The sequence below is a fragment of the Struthio camelus genome, chromosome 2, assembly GCF_040807025.1.
Source record: "Struthio camelus isolate bStrCam1 chromosome 2, bStrCam1.hap1, whole genome shotgun sequence".
In the NCBI taxonomy this organism is placed as follows: Eukaryota; Metazoa; Chordata; class Aves; order Struthioniformes; family Struthionidae; genus Struthio; species Struthio camelus.
The window spans coordinates 145,931,935-145,947,258 of NC_090943.1; the positions used below are offsets into that span (position 1 = coordinate 145,931,935).

Below are 15,324 nucleotides of genomic sequence, written 5' to 3' on the forward strand. Positions count from 1 at the left end.
CGTTAATTTACAAATAATTTTAAAAGATTCTTAGTAGATTAAGAGAGCCTTTACATCCAGGAGTATCTGAAAAGTGTTAGCGTGACCATGATTTCTCTTCTCCTGCTGCTGTGAGTTACCAGAAATAGAAAATTGGGGTTCTTCGATATGGAAGAAACAACTTTACAGGAGTTCCTCTTTTGCTGGGTAAGCTGCACACTAAACAATGACAGATTTCAACATTAAGCACTAATCATTTGCATTTACTATATGCCATTGTAATAGTTGTTGTATTGAGCATATATATAATACAACCTATGCTGGAAAAAATATGGGTAAAACTAGAGCACAGATAACCTCATTCTAAAGCTCCTATACCCACTCTTGTATGTCTGTGCTTGAAGGTGTACCAGTATTGGTCAAATTATGGTACTGCTTCTGAGCAAACAATACATATTTGCTGTAATCTAGTATTGTATTCTTTATGCTGCATTATTTTAAAAGGGGAAACTCAATGTCACTGCACAGTACTGTGAAGAAGTCAGAAATATTTCTCACTCCTGCTGCTAGAAAGTGTATAAGTTGCCTCCTTTTTCACAAAAATCCATAGTTGCACAAAGCCTAAATTCTGGAGAACGCTTTTTATTTTTGCTTAGTAAGTGTCAAGTCCTCAAGTCTACTCCCTCAAGCACCTAGCACTTGCTTGAAGTACCTGCTTATCCTATTAATGTCAATGTATCTTCAGGTCTCATACTGAATCTAACTCATCCAACCATCCTTCAGCCTGGAAGGTATACCAGCCAGCATGCAAAATAAATTAAATCAGTGACCCCTGCATGTCTAGAGTGAGTGAACAAGTCACTATTTCCTCTGGTCTCCAGAATACACCTGCAGGTCAGAAGGCAGACACACTGAAGAAAGCAACACAGGAAGAAGGGTCATTTCTATTTGAGAATAGGATTGAATATTTGGATTCCAGAATCAGAATATCTCAAGTTCATTGATGATTTGATTATTAAGAACCTTTCCTATTACTAACTGCTTCGCACTGAGACCAGCAAAAAATCCACATAATTTCAGTATTTCGTTCATTACCAAAATAAAAAGTTCTCTTGTGCTGAATGACTTACTTACAAAGACGCATGATTTTACCGCTAACCAGATATATTCCAGCCTAACTCCAGGAATGGTATCCTGACACCAAAGAATATCCAAATACTGATCTATCAGTCTTCTGTGGGCCCTCATCTCACACACAGCAGTAGACAGTTTTCTGAAAAAACTCAGGAACAGCCCAGACCCAAAACCTAGCTCTGGAACTTCTCTGAACTCAGCAGATTCATATTCTCAGTTTCAATTTGCAGCTGATGGCCATTACCAATTAAAAAAAATCAAAAACACATAAAGTAAAAAAAGTTTCAAAAAATGATTAATATAACTGTTTATCAGTAGAGAGAAGTTAGCAGCATAGTAGTAGGTATCACTCTTGAAGCCACCACGAGTGCATAATAGCTGAAGTTAAACAGAAAAAAAAAAGCCTTTGTCACCTTTTGTTATGGTGCAAGTCATACTCTAGATTAAAAATTCATTCATAAACGTTTAAAAAGGACTCGCAAATGTTAAACGTTACAAACATTTAAGTTGACATAATACTAATGGTTATAAGCGTGTCTATGGAACATGTTAAATATATTTATGGCTATTTATATAGAGATAGTTTAAAAGGAATCTCATAAAAGATTAACCCTTTATATACTCTTCATGATAAATTTTTTAATCTGAAGTGTAGGCCCTTATATACTACACACCATGGTACTGTGGGCACCCAGTGGGACAAATATTCAAAATCCCTGATCCAAAGTGTCTCTTCAGCAAGATAAGGAAAATAACACACCAAATCTGGGTGAGAAGAGATGAGAAGAAAAACAGCCACTGGAGTAGGAGAGGAATACAAAATGCAAGTCCAAATACTGTTCAAGCCCTACCACACCAAAAAAGGTACTTTGTAAGTACAGAACATTATATGTAGCCCCCAACATTGTACCCTGGAAATGATAAAAATTAATATTTATTAACTTCAGGTAACAAAGGTTATTTTGCTATGACTTTAATTTTCAGTGACCACAAATGAACCCTGAAGCTAGGACTTGAACCCAGATTAGTGCCCCAGTCACTACACTCCAGTGTTCCATTTACTTTCATGAGCCCTATCTCTTGTTTTGTGGGTCAATGATCACAGGGAACAGGCTTTAACAGGAAAGCACAAGGACTCCCACCGCTGCCACTTCTCTAGACCTGATTCCCACTCAGGAGTGGGGATACTGTTCGGGGAGGTGAGGGCAGGAATTTCCTTAGGCTACAGAGCTAGCTGCCCCTAGGTCCTTCCAGGTCATGGGTAAAGTTTATATAAAGAGAATCTCCTCCTTTTCTGCTCAAGTTTTGAAAAAGAAAATAATGACTTGGGGTGGGCGGGGGAGTTTGTATTTATGCACGCTGGCAGGATTTATTAAAGCAGTCAAGCCAGAGGTTCCAAACTAGGGGCCAGAGCTCCAGAAAGGGACACAGACCAGCAAGTCACAACCCTAACAGAGATTTGCCTGTAGAAATGTAGCTTGTCCCTAGGAGTGGGACCCAGAATAACAAGCAGAAATGGGTCTACCAGAAGAGAGAGATTGCCAGCCCATCCCTTGGAGACGGACAGAACCTGGTAAATATGCCTGTCCTGAGCAAGCCTCTCTCACTCTCAACTGACAGCAGAGGAGCCAAATGTCCACAATTATAAGTCCCTAACAAGAGGAAAAGTGTTTCAAAAACACTGTAATTGCTAAGAGCTAAGGCCTTATTTCAACTGCTCTCAAGAAAATACTACTTAGTAACATCTAGGTCTTCTGATAACGCTGAGGCAAACTGTGTTCTTATAGTTTTTACGTTTGACAGGGAGTGCTGTATTAGTAAGTCCCATTGCACCAGGCTTTGCTTACATTTGTAGTCTAAATAGGGTACACATCAGAGTGCCACAAAAGCCAGAACACGCTCATCTCATCTCAATTTCATCTCAAATTAGTGGAAACATAAAAGACATTCATTTTAACACAGGTAAACATATAGCTCATGCTATACAGCATTTGTTTTGCAGAGCACTGTTTTCCAGAATATGTATCACAGGCTGACTCACTTGGGTAAGGGGACTGGAATGTGTCAGGCACACTGTGAGTGAAATCCTGCTGCGGCAGTCGGAGGGTGTTGGCACTGCAATGGAACCAGCTTCTCGGCACATACCTTCGAAGGTATTGCAAGCTTGTACGGACTAGCACAAAAGCAGGCAGCCTTAATAAATAGCTGTGACATGACATACTTGCTCTTTTAATGTGTCACGATAGGAGTCATTTGGTCTGAGGTGGAGGTTTACTGCCTTAAGTACTCCAAAAGAGAAAAAAAAAAAGTGAGGGAGAACGTTTTCAGCCAGAACTACAATGATCAGACAAGAGGCAGAGAGGAGATTCAGGAATAGCTGCCCAGTAGCTTTGACCAAATACACTTGACTTTAAATAATGCCAACCTCACTGCAGGCTGCAGCATTTGAAAGTCAAGAGGCACTATGCGAGCAGGACCACTTAGGGACTGCTTCCCAGGGCTGGAGATGTTTGATCACCCTTGAAGTATTGTAGTGCTTTCCTCAGTTCTTTCTCCAAGTCACTGCTTTTTTTCCCCCTCTGCCCCCTCTCATTCCTGCCATTCAATGGTTTGGTTCCCTCAGGCGGTCAAAACAAGATAGACTTTGCCCGCTTTGGTCTAGCCGACTCCTTTGACTGGAATCCCCTGCAGATGGCTGCACTGCGTGTGTAAACTGCATGTGGGAGGGCTTGATGTCTAGACACTCCCACAGATTTCGACTTCGGGCTCCTTGGCAGTAGACATATGTTCTTCCTCTGCTGAAAGCTTCCCAAGCATGTGGATAGGGCAGTTGTGGCTGAAATGGGCTTGTAAATACTTTAGATGGGATGAACAGTAAATAGTGCTCTCAGGTCAGCACAAACCTCAGAGTTTCTCCCTTACTTCTATGTGAGACCAACAACAGTCAGAAGCAGGGATGCAGGAGTCCTCTGTGCTCATTTACAGTCCCAACAGGGACAGCAGCATGACTCTGAGGCTGCAGTGACACAACACCAAAGTCTCTTCAGCAACACGGGCCCAATACATTCACCCTCCCTGTCCCAGCAGCCCACTCCATCAGATTAGCCGATGTAACTGTTATGTGAGCTGTCACTGGATCAAAGAACGGATCATTCTTTGAAGAATCAAACAAAACAAGCACCCTGGCCATTACTGAGCAGACACAGACATCGATCCCAGCAGCATGGGAATGGGAAGGTGGAACGCCATTAAATACATATGCAAGTGATGGCCTGGCATTGTGACTCCTGAGGATCACTCCTGCTGCAGAAGCACAGGTCTCTGCTGCTTCGCAGCTCCCCTCACCCAGTCCTTGCAGGGATGAGCCATTGCTAAGAACCACTGCACAAACCTTGCAGCTATTGCCAGATATCCCACCATATCTCTGGGCAAGGTTCCAGAGAAATTCCGAAATACCGAATTTCCAAATTAGGTAATTTCCTCAGAAACATCCCGAGATACTTACCAATGTCAAGGACCCTCTGTTTAGCTGTGTGCTGCCGAGAATGCCAGTATTTCCAATATTTCAGCTGTTCATCTCTGTTTTTATCCTCACTGAAAACAACCATGACCACACTCTAAGAAAATCAACAAAAGTTGCATTAATTAATATGTATTTAATATTCAGAAACATAGAAATAAAAAACTCCCATATGCTCTAATGCTCTCAAATCTCTCTAATGCTGATCCAGTCACCCCTCTCCCACAGTACGTGGATTGTAAAAGATCACCGAATTTTATTCCAGTCCAGTACTGCAGTGTACTTAAAATCTCAGCGCAGAAGAAATGCAGTTTTAAAATAATGCAAGGCCTAGGATTATGCTCTTGATATTCTAAATAAAATTTAATCATGTTCCTAGTTAGCTTTAGGTAAAAAGTGATATTTTCTAAGTCAGAGAATCCCCGATTCCAATTCTGACCAAAGTACATTCTAGGCATAACAGTTTAGATTCCTTGTGCCTCTGGAAGATCACATTAAGCTATAAGAGGATGTGTTGTTATGGAGCTCAGGCTTGCCTGGCTAAAAGCAGGCCATTTTCAAAGACTAGCTTAGTAGCCCACGGGTTACTGGTGACAAAGCTGTGGAGAAATCAGAACGTGAGAGAGAAGTTTCATTGCGTGTTGTCTTGCCATTGGGAGTAAAAAAGGAAAAGTCAATTTGTGTGGATCACATCTGTGTAAATGCACCCTGATGAAAATGTAGTAGTTAAGTTGCTGTAACCATCAAAAACTCCAATTTTATTCAATAAAGTATCTGAGCACAATTACAACACAAGTGGTAACCAAGTTGATGCTTTTCTTTTATCTTCCTTCATGAATAGACAGCTTCAGCGTTCTTAGTCCAAACACCCTTCTTATGAGCAGGACGCTCGCATATATGTATTTAATGACAAACTCAGTGTGAATATTTACTAAGTTTCACTGAGCTTTTCAGTTCAAGTTCTGGATTCCCATTGTTTAAACTGTATGATTCAAAGGAAATAGATTGAAACTTTATTGTACAACTTCACATGACTAATAAAAGCTTTTTTAAAAAGCCCTTCTCTAAGCAAGCAAAATAAAAAACACAAAACAATAGAAGAACGCTCACACTAGGTAAACGGGAGTGAAAAGAAATCATGGAGAATAAAATGCACTTTTCAACATCTTCTTTTGTGCTAATTCTTCCCTTAACCCTGAGTCACCAAGCTCATAAAAAATACTAACAAACCGTTTCATAAGCAGAGGAATTAATGATTGATTCATGACCCACCTTCATCACAGTAACTCTGCATGTGCTCTGTGACCTCCTCCTTTCTACCCCATAAGCTAAACTTCATCATCACGTCTTCCATGTCCTCTAACTACTGTCCGGGCAAGAGGCAGTAAATGCAACGGATAGGTCTTGAGTTTTGCACATGCACACTGGCTGGCCAGCAGGTATGTGCTACCTGGCCAGCTTGGCAGACTAATCAGAACTGGCAGTTCAGGCTGCAGCTTTTCTCTCAAGGACAGCATTGATTTGGGTCTTTTTCCTCTATGAACCATTTAAATGGAACTTGTTGAGGTTTAGTATCTTGTAAACTCCTCACCACCCCACCAGGTGAGGTTGGACTTGGCAATAAATTCAAAAGCTACTTGAGTACTTAAGCCTGGTGAACAGAACCTGACCGTGAAAGTTGGCTGCGGTTTCACAATCTTCTTTAAACCATACAGCTGCTAAAAGGAACGGTCTTACGTCTCCCTACCTCTACCATTTCTACCCTTCTGCTGCCGCAGCTTCAAAACTCGTGTGGTTATGCAGTGGATCAGAATTACGTGGACTGGTCGTCAGCCAAATCAGCGAGCTAATCTGATTCCTCTTTCAGTTCTACAAGTAGTAGAGCTGGCACCACAAAGGGGGAAGGCATGGGTGGCTGGTGGAGGGAGAGCCTTTTCAGCAGTAGAGAATTCTTAAATCAGCTTTGGCCAAACTCTATAATCAGCCCCACGTCCTTAGGAAAACAGGCTAAAAATGAACTACTATTCAGGTTTATAAACCATAGCCTCTCTTTAGGAAGAGGGCCTCTACACCTCACAGACAATAGAAACGTATAGGCTGTTGTCTGCTTCACTGCTCATATTGACTTTCATTGGTTCCTGCAACTAAAGTCACAACATTTTTATGGTACTTCATTTATTTGGGTGGAAACACTTTTGTAACCTCATACATATGCAGCCCTTTCAGCTTCAGGGTGAAATTTGCAGGGCAGCAGCTCTGAGGCTCATTGTTCTTTCCAAGGTTACTGGGTTTAGATTTGCTTACTCAAAAACATTACCAGGGAAATCAAGTCTATTCACTAGTCAGATGCTGCTGAACATCCAGTTCCAGTTCTGCTTTCAGAATCTGAGAAGATGCCTTAAGTGAATATCAAGCAAAAGCATGACACCTTTATAAGAGATGTATTTAAAAATTTATGTCACATAGACTTTCAAAGAATGGCTTCAACTCCTAACAACTTCAGTGCTAGAAAGACTAAATTAAGTTTTGTCTGAAAGATACTGGACAGCACCTGCTTAAGTGTACAACGGAGTAACAATGGACTTAAAGGGTTTAGCAGTTCACTGATTTTTTTTTTTAAACTACAGCAATGGTAAGTTCACCAACGTCAAGCCCAATACATGTGCAAGTAACTTTAGCCAATTCATAAACTAAGGCAAATACGTATATAACTGACCAGCTCATAAGATTGGACATTGAAAAAACTGGACCACAACATAGCTGAAATCACCAGAGATAACACTCTCCCACCTTATGTTGGGGATAAGAGTGAAGTTGTTCTGTCCTCTCCCATGAGAAAAAAATTTTTTAAAAAAACCCAACCCAAACTACATGTATCTGAAGAGCTCCGCTCCCATCTAGGAAAGAAGTTGGACTATACCCTGACTTTGCTGATCGGATGCCGGAAGCATTTGTTGTCACCCGTCTCACTCAGGGTAATGGCGTAGAACTGTCCTTTGTTTAAATAGGTCATTGGCCCTTCCCCTTGCTTTTGACGCAGAGATTTGGTAGCTTCTAGTGTATACTGAAAAGTGCTGTTGAAAAGACAGGGAGAGAAACACCAACAAAATCTGTATCACTTTTTCCTTTTCTTTTTGTCCCTATTTATTATATATTTCAGGCATTATATAAGCATGGCATGAACAAATAAGAAGCTAATAATAAACTCCACGAAAAGGTCACACTTCAAGAATTAAAAAATATTATTTCTTTTTTCAAATTCATCAGATCTGGCAACTGAGCATAATAAGCCTATCTGGACTGTAAGTCTCTCCAATCAAAGACGACATCTTTGCTTTCTCTGACAATAACCATCATAAAGTACAAGGCTATGTACCCCTCAGTGAAAAGGATAAATGCTAGGAGGGAATACAGCATAATTTGCAGTATTACAAGGAAATCAGCTGCCTCCACTGATATTAAAACTTATATAAACTTAAAGTGTCACAGAAAGAAAAGTTCAAAAAGAATAGAATAAAACTTGATGCAAGAGATGCATATGGAAAATGGAAAGTCCAACTGCTACTTTCAGCATAAGGCAGAGAAGGAATACAAACAGAAGGGACAGTAGGTTCATGTAAAGACAATATACAATCAATTCTTTTCAAAATTAATCAGACAGCATAAAATACCTACATTTAATTGGATTCTGCAACTAAATGATCTCCCTTCAAAAAACAGACAAAATTTAGAGAAAAAGACACAGCTTGCCTTTGTGCTAGAACTGAGATTTTAGAAAAGGCCCTCCTTCATAGGAGAACCTTTTCTTCATCTTTAGAAGCAGTTCTTAGACCGTGACAAGTTTAAAGTACTATTACTAGTGAACCGCTTGCTGAATGCAGTTCTCACAGAGCCTCTTCCAGCTGCCTCCTCCAGTAACGGGCTTGAACAATAATCCAATAAAAACTGTGCCTGAAGCATCTCACATTCTCTTAAATGAAAAATAATGTTTGCCCTTGCAGAATAAACGTTCTCTTCAAACTGCATTTGGTCACCACAGGAAATTTAATGCAAGGAGTCACTTACAGGATGTCCCCACAAACTGAGGATGGGGGAAGCATTTTCACAAAGGTCCTAATTCAGCAAAACATTTAAGCAGTGGTAGAGTAGCACCAAAAGGATGGATCTGCTGGTCTAAAACAACAGCGCATCCTTAACTTTCTAGTTCAAGCAAATACTCCAGGATGTCATAACACTGCCATAGCAATATGGAAGTAAGGGAAAGACCAAAACATTTTTTAACTATTCAATGAAAAAAAAAAAAAGTCACTGAAATGCATGAATAATACTAACACTAAAATCTCTACTTGAAGAAAAAAAAATATCGTGGTCCACTTTCTTTCCATCCAAAGAAAGACATTTCAGATAGTTTAATATCAACCTGAAAGGAAGACAATTTCCAAGTGTTTTTGATTACACTAGCTTATATATGTAAAGCCAGCCATCTTTCTAGTTGCTTAAAAGCTACAAATCAAAGTAAAGTTAAAATGAAAAATCAATACTATCATAGACCTAGGACACCTACTGATCACAAGCGCTTCCAAGCAACCAGATGAACTGCTGGTGCTGAGAACCCTGTGACCACCCGGTGCATGCTTTGGTGAGGGGAGTGCTTTGGACCAGCTCTTGTCTTCTCCTGTGGCCTGGATGCCCATTAATGGTTGGTGCACATGCTCTGATTTAGTTTGACATGAAGGGAATGCAGACATTATACTCTGAGAGTACTGCCGTGAACCCGTGCCTGCTAAGCACCCTGAGAGGTGCACCTCACTACCTCTGACCAGACGGAGAGTCAAATAAGGACACCCTCTAAGAAGGGCTTAGGATGAACCAAAGTCAGATACACAGTGTCATAACAGAACTGCCTAAGTCTGCAACTCCTTGGTCTTCTGTTTATTGGTATTCTGTAAGTTTCAGAAAGACTTAAAAAAATGTAAAGCCCAGACACACTGCACCTGGCCAATTATTAAATCTTTGTGTTGTACCACAAGGGAAATTTCTTCTTGATCCCAGCTGGCAATCAGATTATGCCCTAAAGCAAGAGGACTACCATTAGCCTCATAAACTTAGCACAATCATCACTCAAATGATTCTAATCCTGTTCTGAATCTCACCATGGGTCTTAGCTAAAGCCCTCTGCAGTTGTCAAGGGAGCTTTTATCAGGCCTTCAATTACTTTCATATTCCCTACTTGTTTTTTAATATGAAGATTTCATTTCTGAGCACCTACTTCCAGGTAACTCCCTAAAAAGATGTATTTTGGTCTTCTGAGCGTGGATGTGGAAGTTGTATTCTAAAGCTGACTTGGGTGATAGCATGAAAGATTTTAACTTCTGAGAATTGTTAATGATGCCAATGCTCCATTTTATAAACATCCAGCACAGCAAACGAGAACTCTTTGCTAAAGATCTGCTTCGTACGTGCTCCCTGTATAATGACTCAGGTCTGAGCCCACTGAAGTTAATGATTGTTTCAATATTCATCAGAGAAAAGATCAGGCTGTAAGAAACCTCTGCTACAGGAACAGTCATATGCCTAAAATGAGAGTAATCTCTGATATTAACAGAACTATTCACAGGCATAAAATTAAGCACCAGCTTAAAAATGTCATTGATCTTAATCTTTATTAGTTAAGCGACTATGTTTAAGTTTGCCCATTCTATGCGTGCATTTTTCTGTGCTTAGCAGGGAAGATGGAATTCCTTTCAAACTTCAGTTTTTGAAACTTGTTTTTTTACATGGTTTGTAATAGATACTTTATTTATATTGTTCACATATAGACAGGAAGTACCACACCAGAAAGTGTAAAAAGACAGAGAGTTTCCCAGAAAACCTACTAGCATAAGGAAGAAATAAGAAATAATAATAAGAAGAAATAACGAATTCCATAAAGTTAGTGGAGCCAGTTCAGCCACCCTGGACATCTGAATTGTGCATCCCGCCAACCTGAAAGGTGGGGAAGATCTTCCACGACCTGGCTGTCACAGCTGTGCCCTCTACCCAGGGGACCTCTCGTAACAGTTTTATTCTTGTATAATTCCAGGTACTCCAGAGTACCTGGATACAACTTTAAATGGCATGGGGGAAGATAACAGATATAAAGATATATAAGATATAATCCAGTTAGATTCAAAGGCTAACATGCGCTGGAGAAGAGGGGAGGAGTTGGAGGGGAGGATGCTGGTGAGCATGAAGAGAGCGCTGCAAGGGCCCCAGGCAATGAAAGGCAGGGTGGGAAGCGGACACAGGGAGCTTCGTCTTGATACATTTTTGTGATGCTAGTCAACACATTTCCAAGCTTTTGCCATACCTGGTTTGTTCGTAAATATATTCTTCAGCCCCCACTGACACACTGCGATACTTCTGAAAAATAAAAACACCAATTAAATATAATTTTATACAGAGTAAACAAAACAACCAATACAAGTAAAATTATATTTATTTAGAGACCCCCTCAGAGGAAACCATCAGCCATTGAATACCCCAAATTCCTATTAACTGGAGCAGACTTTACATGATCTTCAAACTAGAATTGATAGAGAGAATTTATTTATGCTAAGCTTTTGGATTTTTTCATAACCTAGATCACAGGAACGTAGCAGAAAAATCTCTTCTGCCTTATTGAACTCCTTGCCTGCACATTAATATATTTTAAAACAAGCCTATAAAAACACACTCCATCTCAAAGACGAGCAGATTTTCAAATGAAATTATAGTTTATCTAGAGACTTCACACTACTTTTGTTTTGTTTTGCTTTATTTAAATGAATTTACATGGCTGGCTGTCCTGAAGGCCCACATAGAAATGTTGGGAAAAATTTCAGTTATTATACTGCCTAATTCGAATAGGTGTGGTGATACAAGCTAAGGAACTATTTTACCTGCACCATAAGATTCTGTTCAAGTGAAATATACACTCTACAACATGAAAGCAGATCTATAGTCACTTTATAAAATGAAAACACATCTATCAAAAAAGAATTACATCAAGAGGCAGAATTCTGAAAAACAAGGACTTTTGCACAGACTAAGCAAGGATTTATGCTCTGTCGTCCTGAGCAAACGAGCCCACTTGCACCCTACTATGTAAGCCCTGCTTTTTCCTCTTGGCTCACCTTCTGCTTGAAACATGTTTTTGCTGAAGTCTCTCTGATTCACTAACAGATCATTACATTTAATCTCCAGGATTTCTTTTGTGATAACTACTCAGCAATAAAAAGCTCTTTTGTTTCCACAAGCATCAAGTCAGGCAATTTGTAAAACAGTTTTTAATTTTAACTTGCACACAATCGTGCCACAATGCAGTCAGAGAGTAGTGAAGTGCAAAGGTATTGTGTACCGGAAAGGAATATTTCCTGAAGATCAAAAGTCAAGGATCCATATGCATTGACACAGATAAGCTAACTACTGTAAGAAGTCTGACATCTGAGGGGTATTACAGTCAAGATGGTTTCATATTAACATGTAAGTTACATTTTATAGAAAGTCTGTAAGTAACATTTTCAAAAACATTCCAGTGATTTACCCATCCTTGAAAATTTTGGCCTGTGTTTTTAAAAAACTAATAAATTAATCATAGCTATAATAAGAATATGAAAGATATGAGAGAAGAATATTTACACAGATGGCTAAAATTGTATCAGAAGAACACAGCATCCACTGCCACAGGGAGCTATGGAAGTCAGCACTCCTTTGGTATAACAGAATTAAGTCATTCAATAAACATTTTGAATCAACGTATAAATACGCAGTCATAATGTGTTTAAAACTGAGCAGGTATCAGAGCAAATTCATTTTTCGTCAGAGCAAACATCACTTTTACCAAGTGAATACGAAAAGTAAAAAGATCTACTTTACTCTTACTCCAAACACATTACTTTAACACACTTTCCTCTTTTGGTATGTTTTGACATTTTGCTTTACGCTGCCCTGCAGCATTCCCCAGAGCGGTGCGGGACTGGGGCAGGTTCATCGCAGATGGGGACAGTGGGGAAAAGAACAAGTGACGGGGGCAGTTCCCAGTGTGGCTTTTGGCAGTGGGGTGCAAAGGCCCTGCCCTCTCCCCTGCGTCGCAGGTGCGTGAACATTTTGGGGTGGAAGGCCACTGACAGCAGCACTCGTAACGTAACTTTTAAGCAGCTCAAGGTAGGGACCTAGTTAAAGGTAGTAGCTTCATCTCCTCATAGAGTGGAGAGGAGAGCAAGGAGGGAGAAGGAAAGAGTGCTACAGGGCAATTCATTCCCCCCACTTTAGGCAACCAGATTTGCCCTGCCTCATGGACTCTCCATGGACTTCAGAGAAAGCCTAGATGACAAGTATCATACTTTGTTTTTAAATATACCGCAAAAATGACTAATAATTTTAAGAAAATATATGTAACTGATATCATAACATGGATTCTGGGATGCAAGGCCAGCTTACAGATGTAATTTCCCTTTTTAGCCCCAAAGCCAAACAATTTTGCACATCTGACAGACAGCACTTTGTAGAGAATGGACTGCCTATTTGGGTGACTTTCAGCAGTCTGTCCCATAAGAGACCAGCACACTGGAATGGCTCTGATACAGCACCCTTGGGAATGCCAGGTGTACGTTATCACTGGACTCCCATAAAAAGTCATTTACCAGTAACAATGAAACAATGTGATTTGATAATGCAGAATCATGTTTCTAGGTTAGATTTTGCTGATTTTTCAATGGCAAGCTAGATTTCTTCATTAATCATTCATTCAGTTGGCCTACATATGTGTTTCTATATCTTAACATGGATTTCACCTCCAGATGTCCTGATCTATAATGCTTGTTTAGAGCTGATTTACATCTTTATAATATATACACACAAGCAGACACTAAATTTCTCATATATTCAGTCAGAGTAATACATACAGCCTTAAAGTTGCTTTGGTCCTGTACTTTTGTATAATTAATAATTTCATGGAGGAGGAGAATATCCAAAAGCAATTTACCATGTAATATCTCTAGTTATTTGCAGATGTACTATCAGCCTTAAATTATTTTTACCTTTCCACAGTTCTGGCTTGTTTGCATTATTGTGCAGGAGCCAAAAGCAGCCAGAGGGTACTTGCAGTATTAAGGCTGACTTTATAATTACTTGCTTCAGCATAACAGCGCAAAATAGCTACAAGGCAGCTCCTTCTCTCTCCTCTCCTCCTCATTCCTCAGCATATATAGGCATCTGACTTCTTCCCTGCCTGTTAACCTTTCCACTCCCCTCTAGTCACCTAATTCTACTAGTTTTGCTCACTTACCCACATTGAGGAGCAGTTTAGCACAACAGACAGCTTCTAAATAAATTATTTAGGTTTGCCTAGAAGCAGAGGTCAACACTGCTAATTTGCACTTTCAGGAAAACATCAAGAATCTCCCAGTTACAAAATGGCTGCTATTTCTTACTGTTATGAACAGGTCTGAAGATAGATCTCGTTAACGGATAACTGATCTTCTTCCAGAATGGCAACTATCCTCTGCTTGGTACAATAACCCTGAAGACACAAGATGCTTCTTATTCAGTATCTACTACTCTCTTTGTAGGAAATGTAACTTAAAATCTGTCTTCTGAAACACCTTATGATATTCCTCTACAATCAGAGCACAGAGAGAGCAAAACATGGCAAGGAGCAAAGATGAATTTGCTAAACCTGGCACTACTATTCTTATGGTTCTTGTGGACAGCTTAAATCTACTTATCTTGTTTGCAGCTTTTTACAGAGTTCTGAAATGCTAATTTGAGATGCAAAACTTACCTCTGTTCCTCCATCTTTGAAGGTGTCACTGTATGTACTGTCAGGAGTACTACGCTGGTCATCTTTGAGATAATTTGTGTGAGGTGCAATGTTGGACACTTCGTAAGGTTCAAAGATAACCCCTCGATGCTCCTCATTTTCTCCCCTTGCATAGTGTGCTTGTGGGGTCATAAAAACAGGGGTGAACTCCTCTGCTTTTACCACAGTCACTCCAGTCCCTGTAATTGGCGTCGAGCTCCCAGATACATTTGCGTTGTATTCCCTTTTGGAGGACTCCAAAGGATCTTGATTTAAGGAAAGGTTAACAGGCACTGTCTTCAGGACTTGCACACGGTTCTCGCCCCCACTCAAATTACTCTGAGCTTCAGTGGTATTAAGACAATTTCTGAGACAAAACCAAAACATGTTATGAACTCTCCTGATAGAGTAAATATCTTCCTTAAATAACTTAATGTTCTTAGATGGCAGGGAAGGAGATCTGTGTGTTTACAACTCTGATAATCAAGTAGTATATTAACAAATGCTAGGCAAAAGACATTGTGAGGTGATTAGAAAGGTCTGGAAGTCTTCAACAATCAGGAAAGGACGGTACAACTGATTCGACCTATAATAGATATGACGTAGTATGACAAAATTCTAGGTATCCATGGTAACTTTTGCCTTGGCTTATTATTTGGATGCAAAGTCAATTCACCAGTGCCATCAGGCACAAAATAAGCATAGAGAGTAACACAAAGTATGGATTACTAATAGTAGAATAATCCTCACGTGAAACAGATAGGGGGAACATTAACAGCAAAATTCCTGTGCTGATGCATGCTCTTTCAGGCAGTCAATGGGTCACCACTGTTTGTGCACCTCTGGTACCAACACGCTTCTGAAAGAACGT

At 39.9% G+C, this 15,324-nt stretch overlaps 1 protein-coding gene across 6 annotated transcripts in view; it reads right to left on the bottom strand.

Annotated features, from left to right (window-relative positions):
- The window catches only part of GRHL2 (grainyhead like transcription factor 2), a 71,621-nt gene that overhangs the window by 38,112 nt on the left and 18,185 nt on the right, over nucleotides 1–15,324 (bottom strand). For all 6 annotated transcript variants that reach the window (XM_068932904.1, XM_068932902.1, XM_068932903.1 and 3 more), the window contains 4 exons: nucleotides 14,436–14,820; nucleotides 10,983–11,035; nucleotides 7,554–7,707; nucleotides 4,619–4,730 (listed from right to left, as the gene is read on the bottom strand). In XM_068932904.1, coding sequence (XP_068789005.1) covers nucleotides 4,619–4,730; nucleotides 7,554–7,707; nucleotides 10,983–11,035; nucleotides 14,436–14,820 — 704 coding nt within the window. The remainder of the gene's footprint in view (nucleotides 1–4,618; nucleotides 4,731–7,553; nucleotides 7,708–10,982; nucleotides 11,036–14,435; nucleotides 14,821–15,324) is intronic.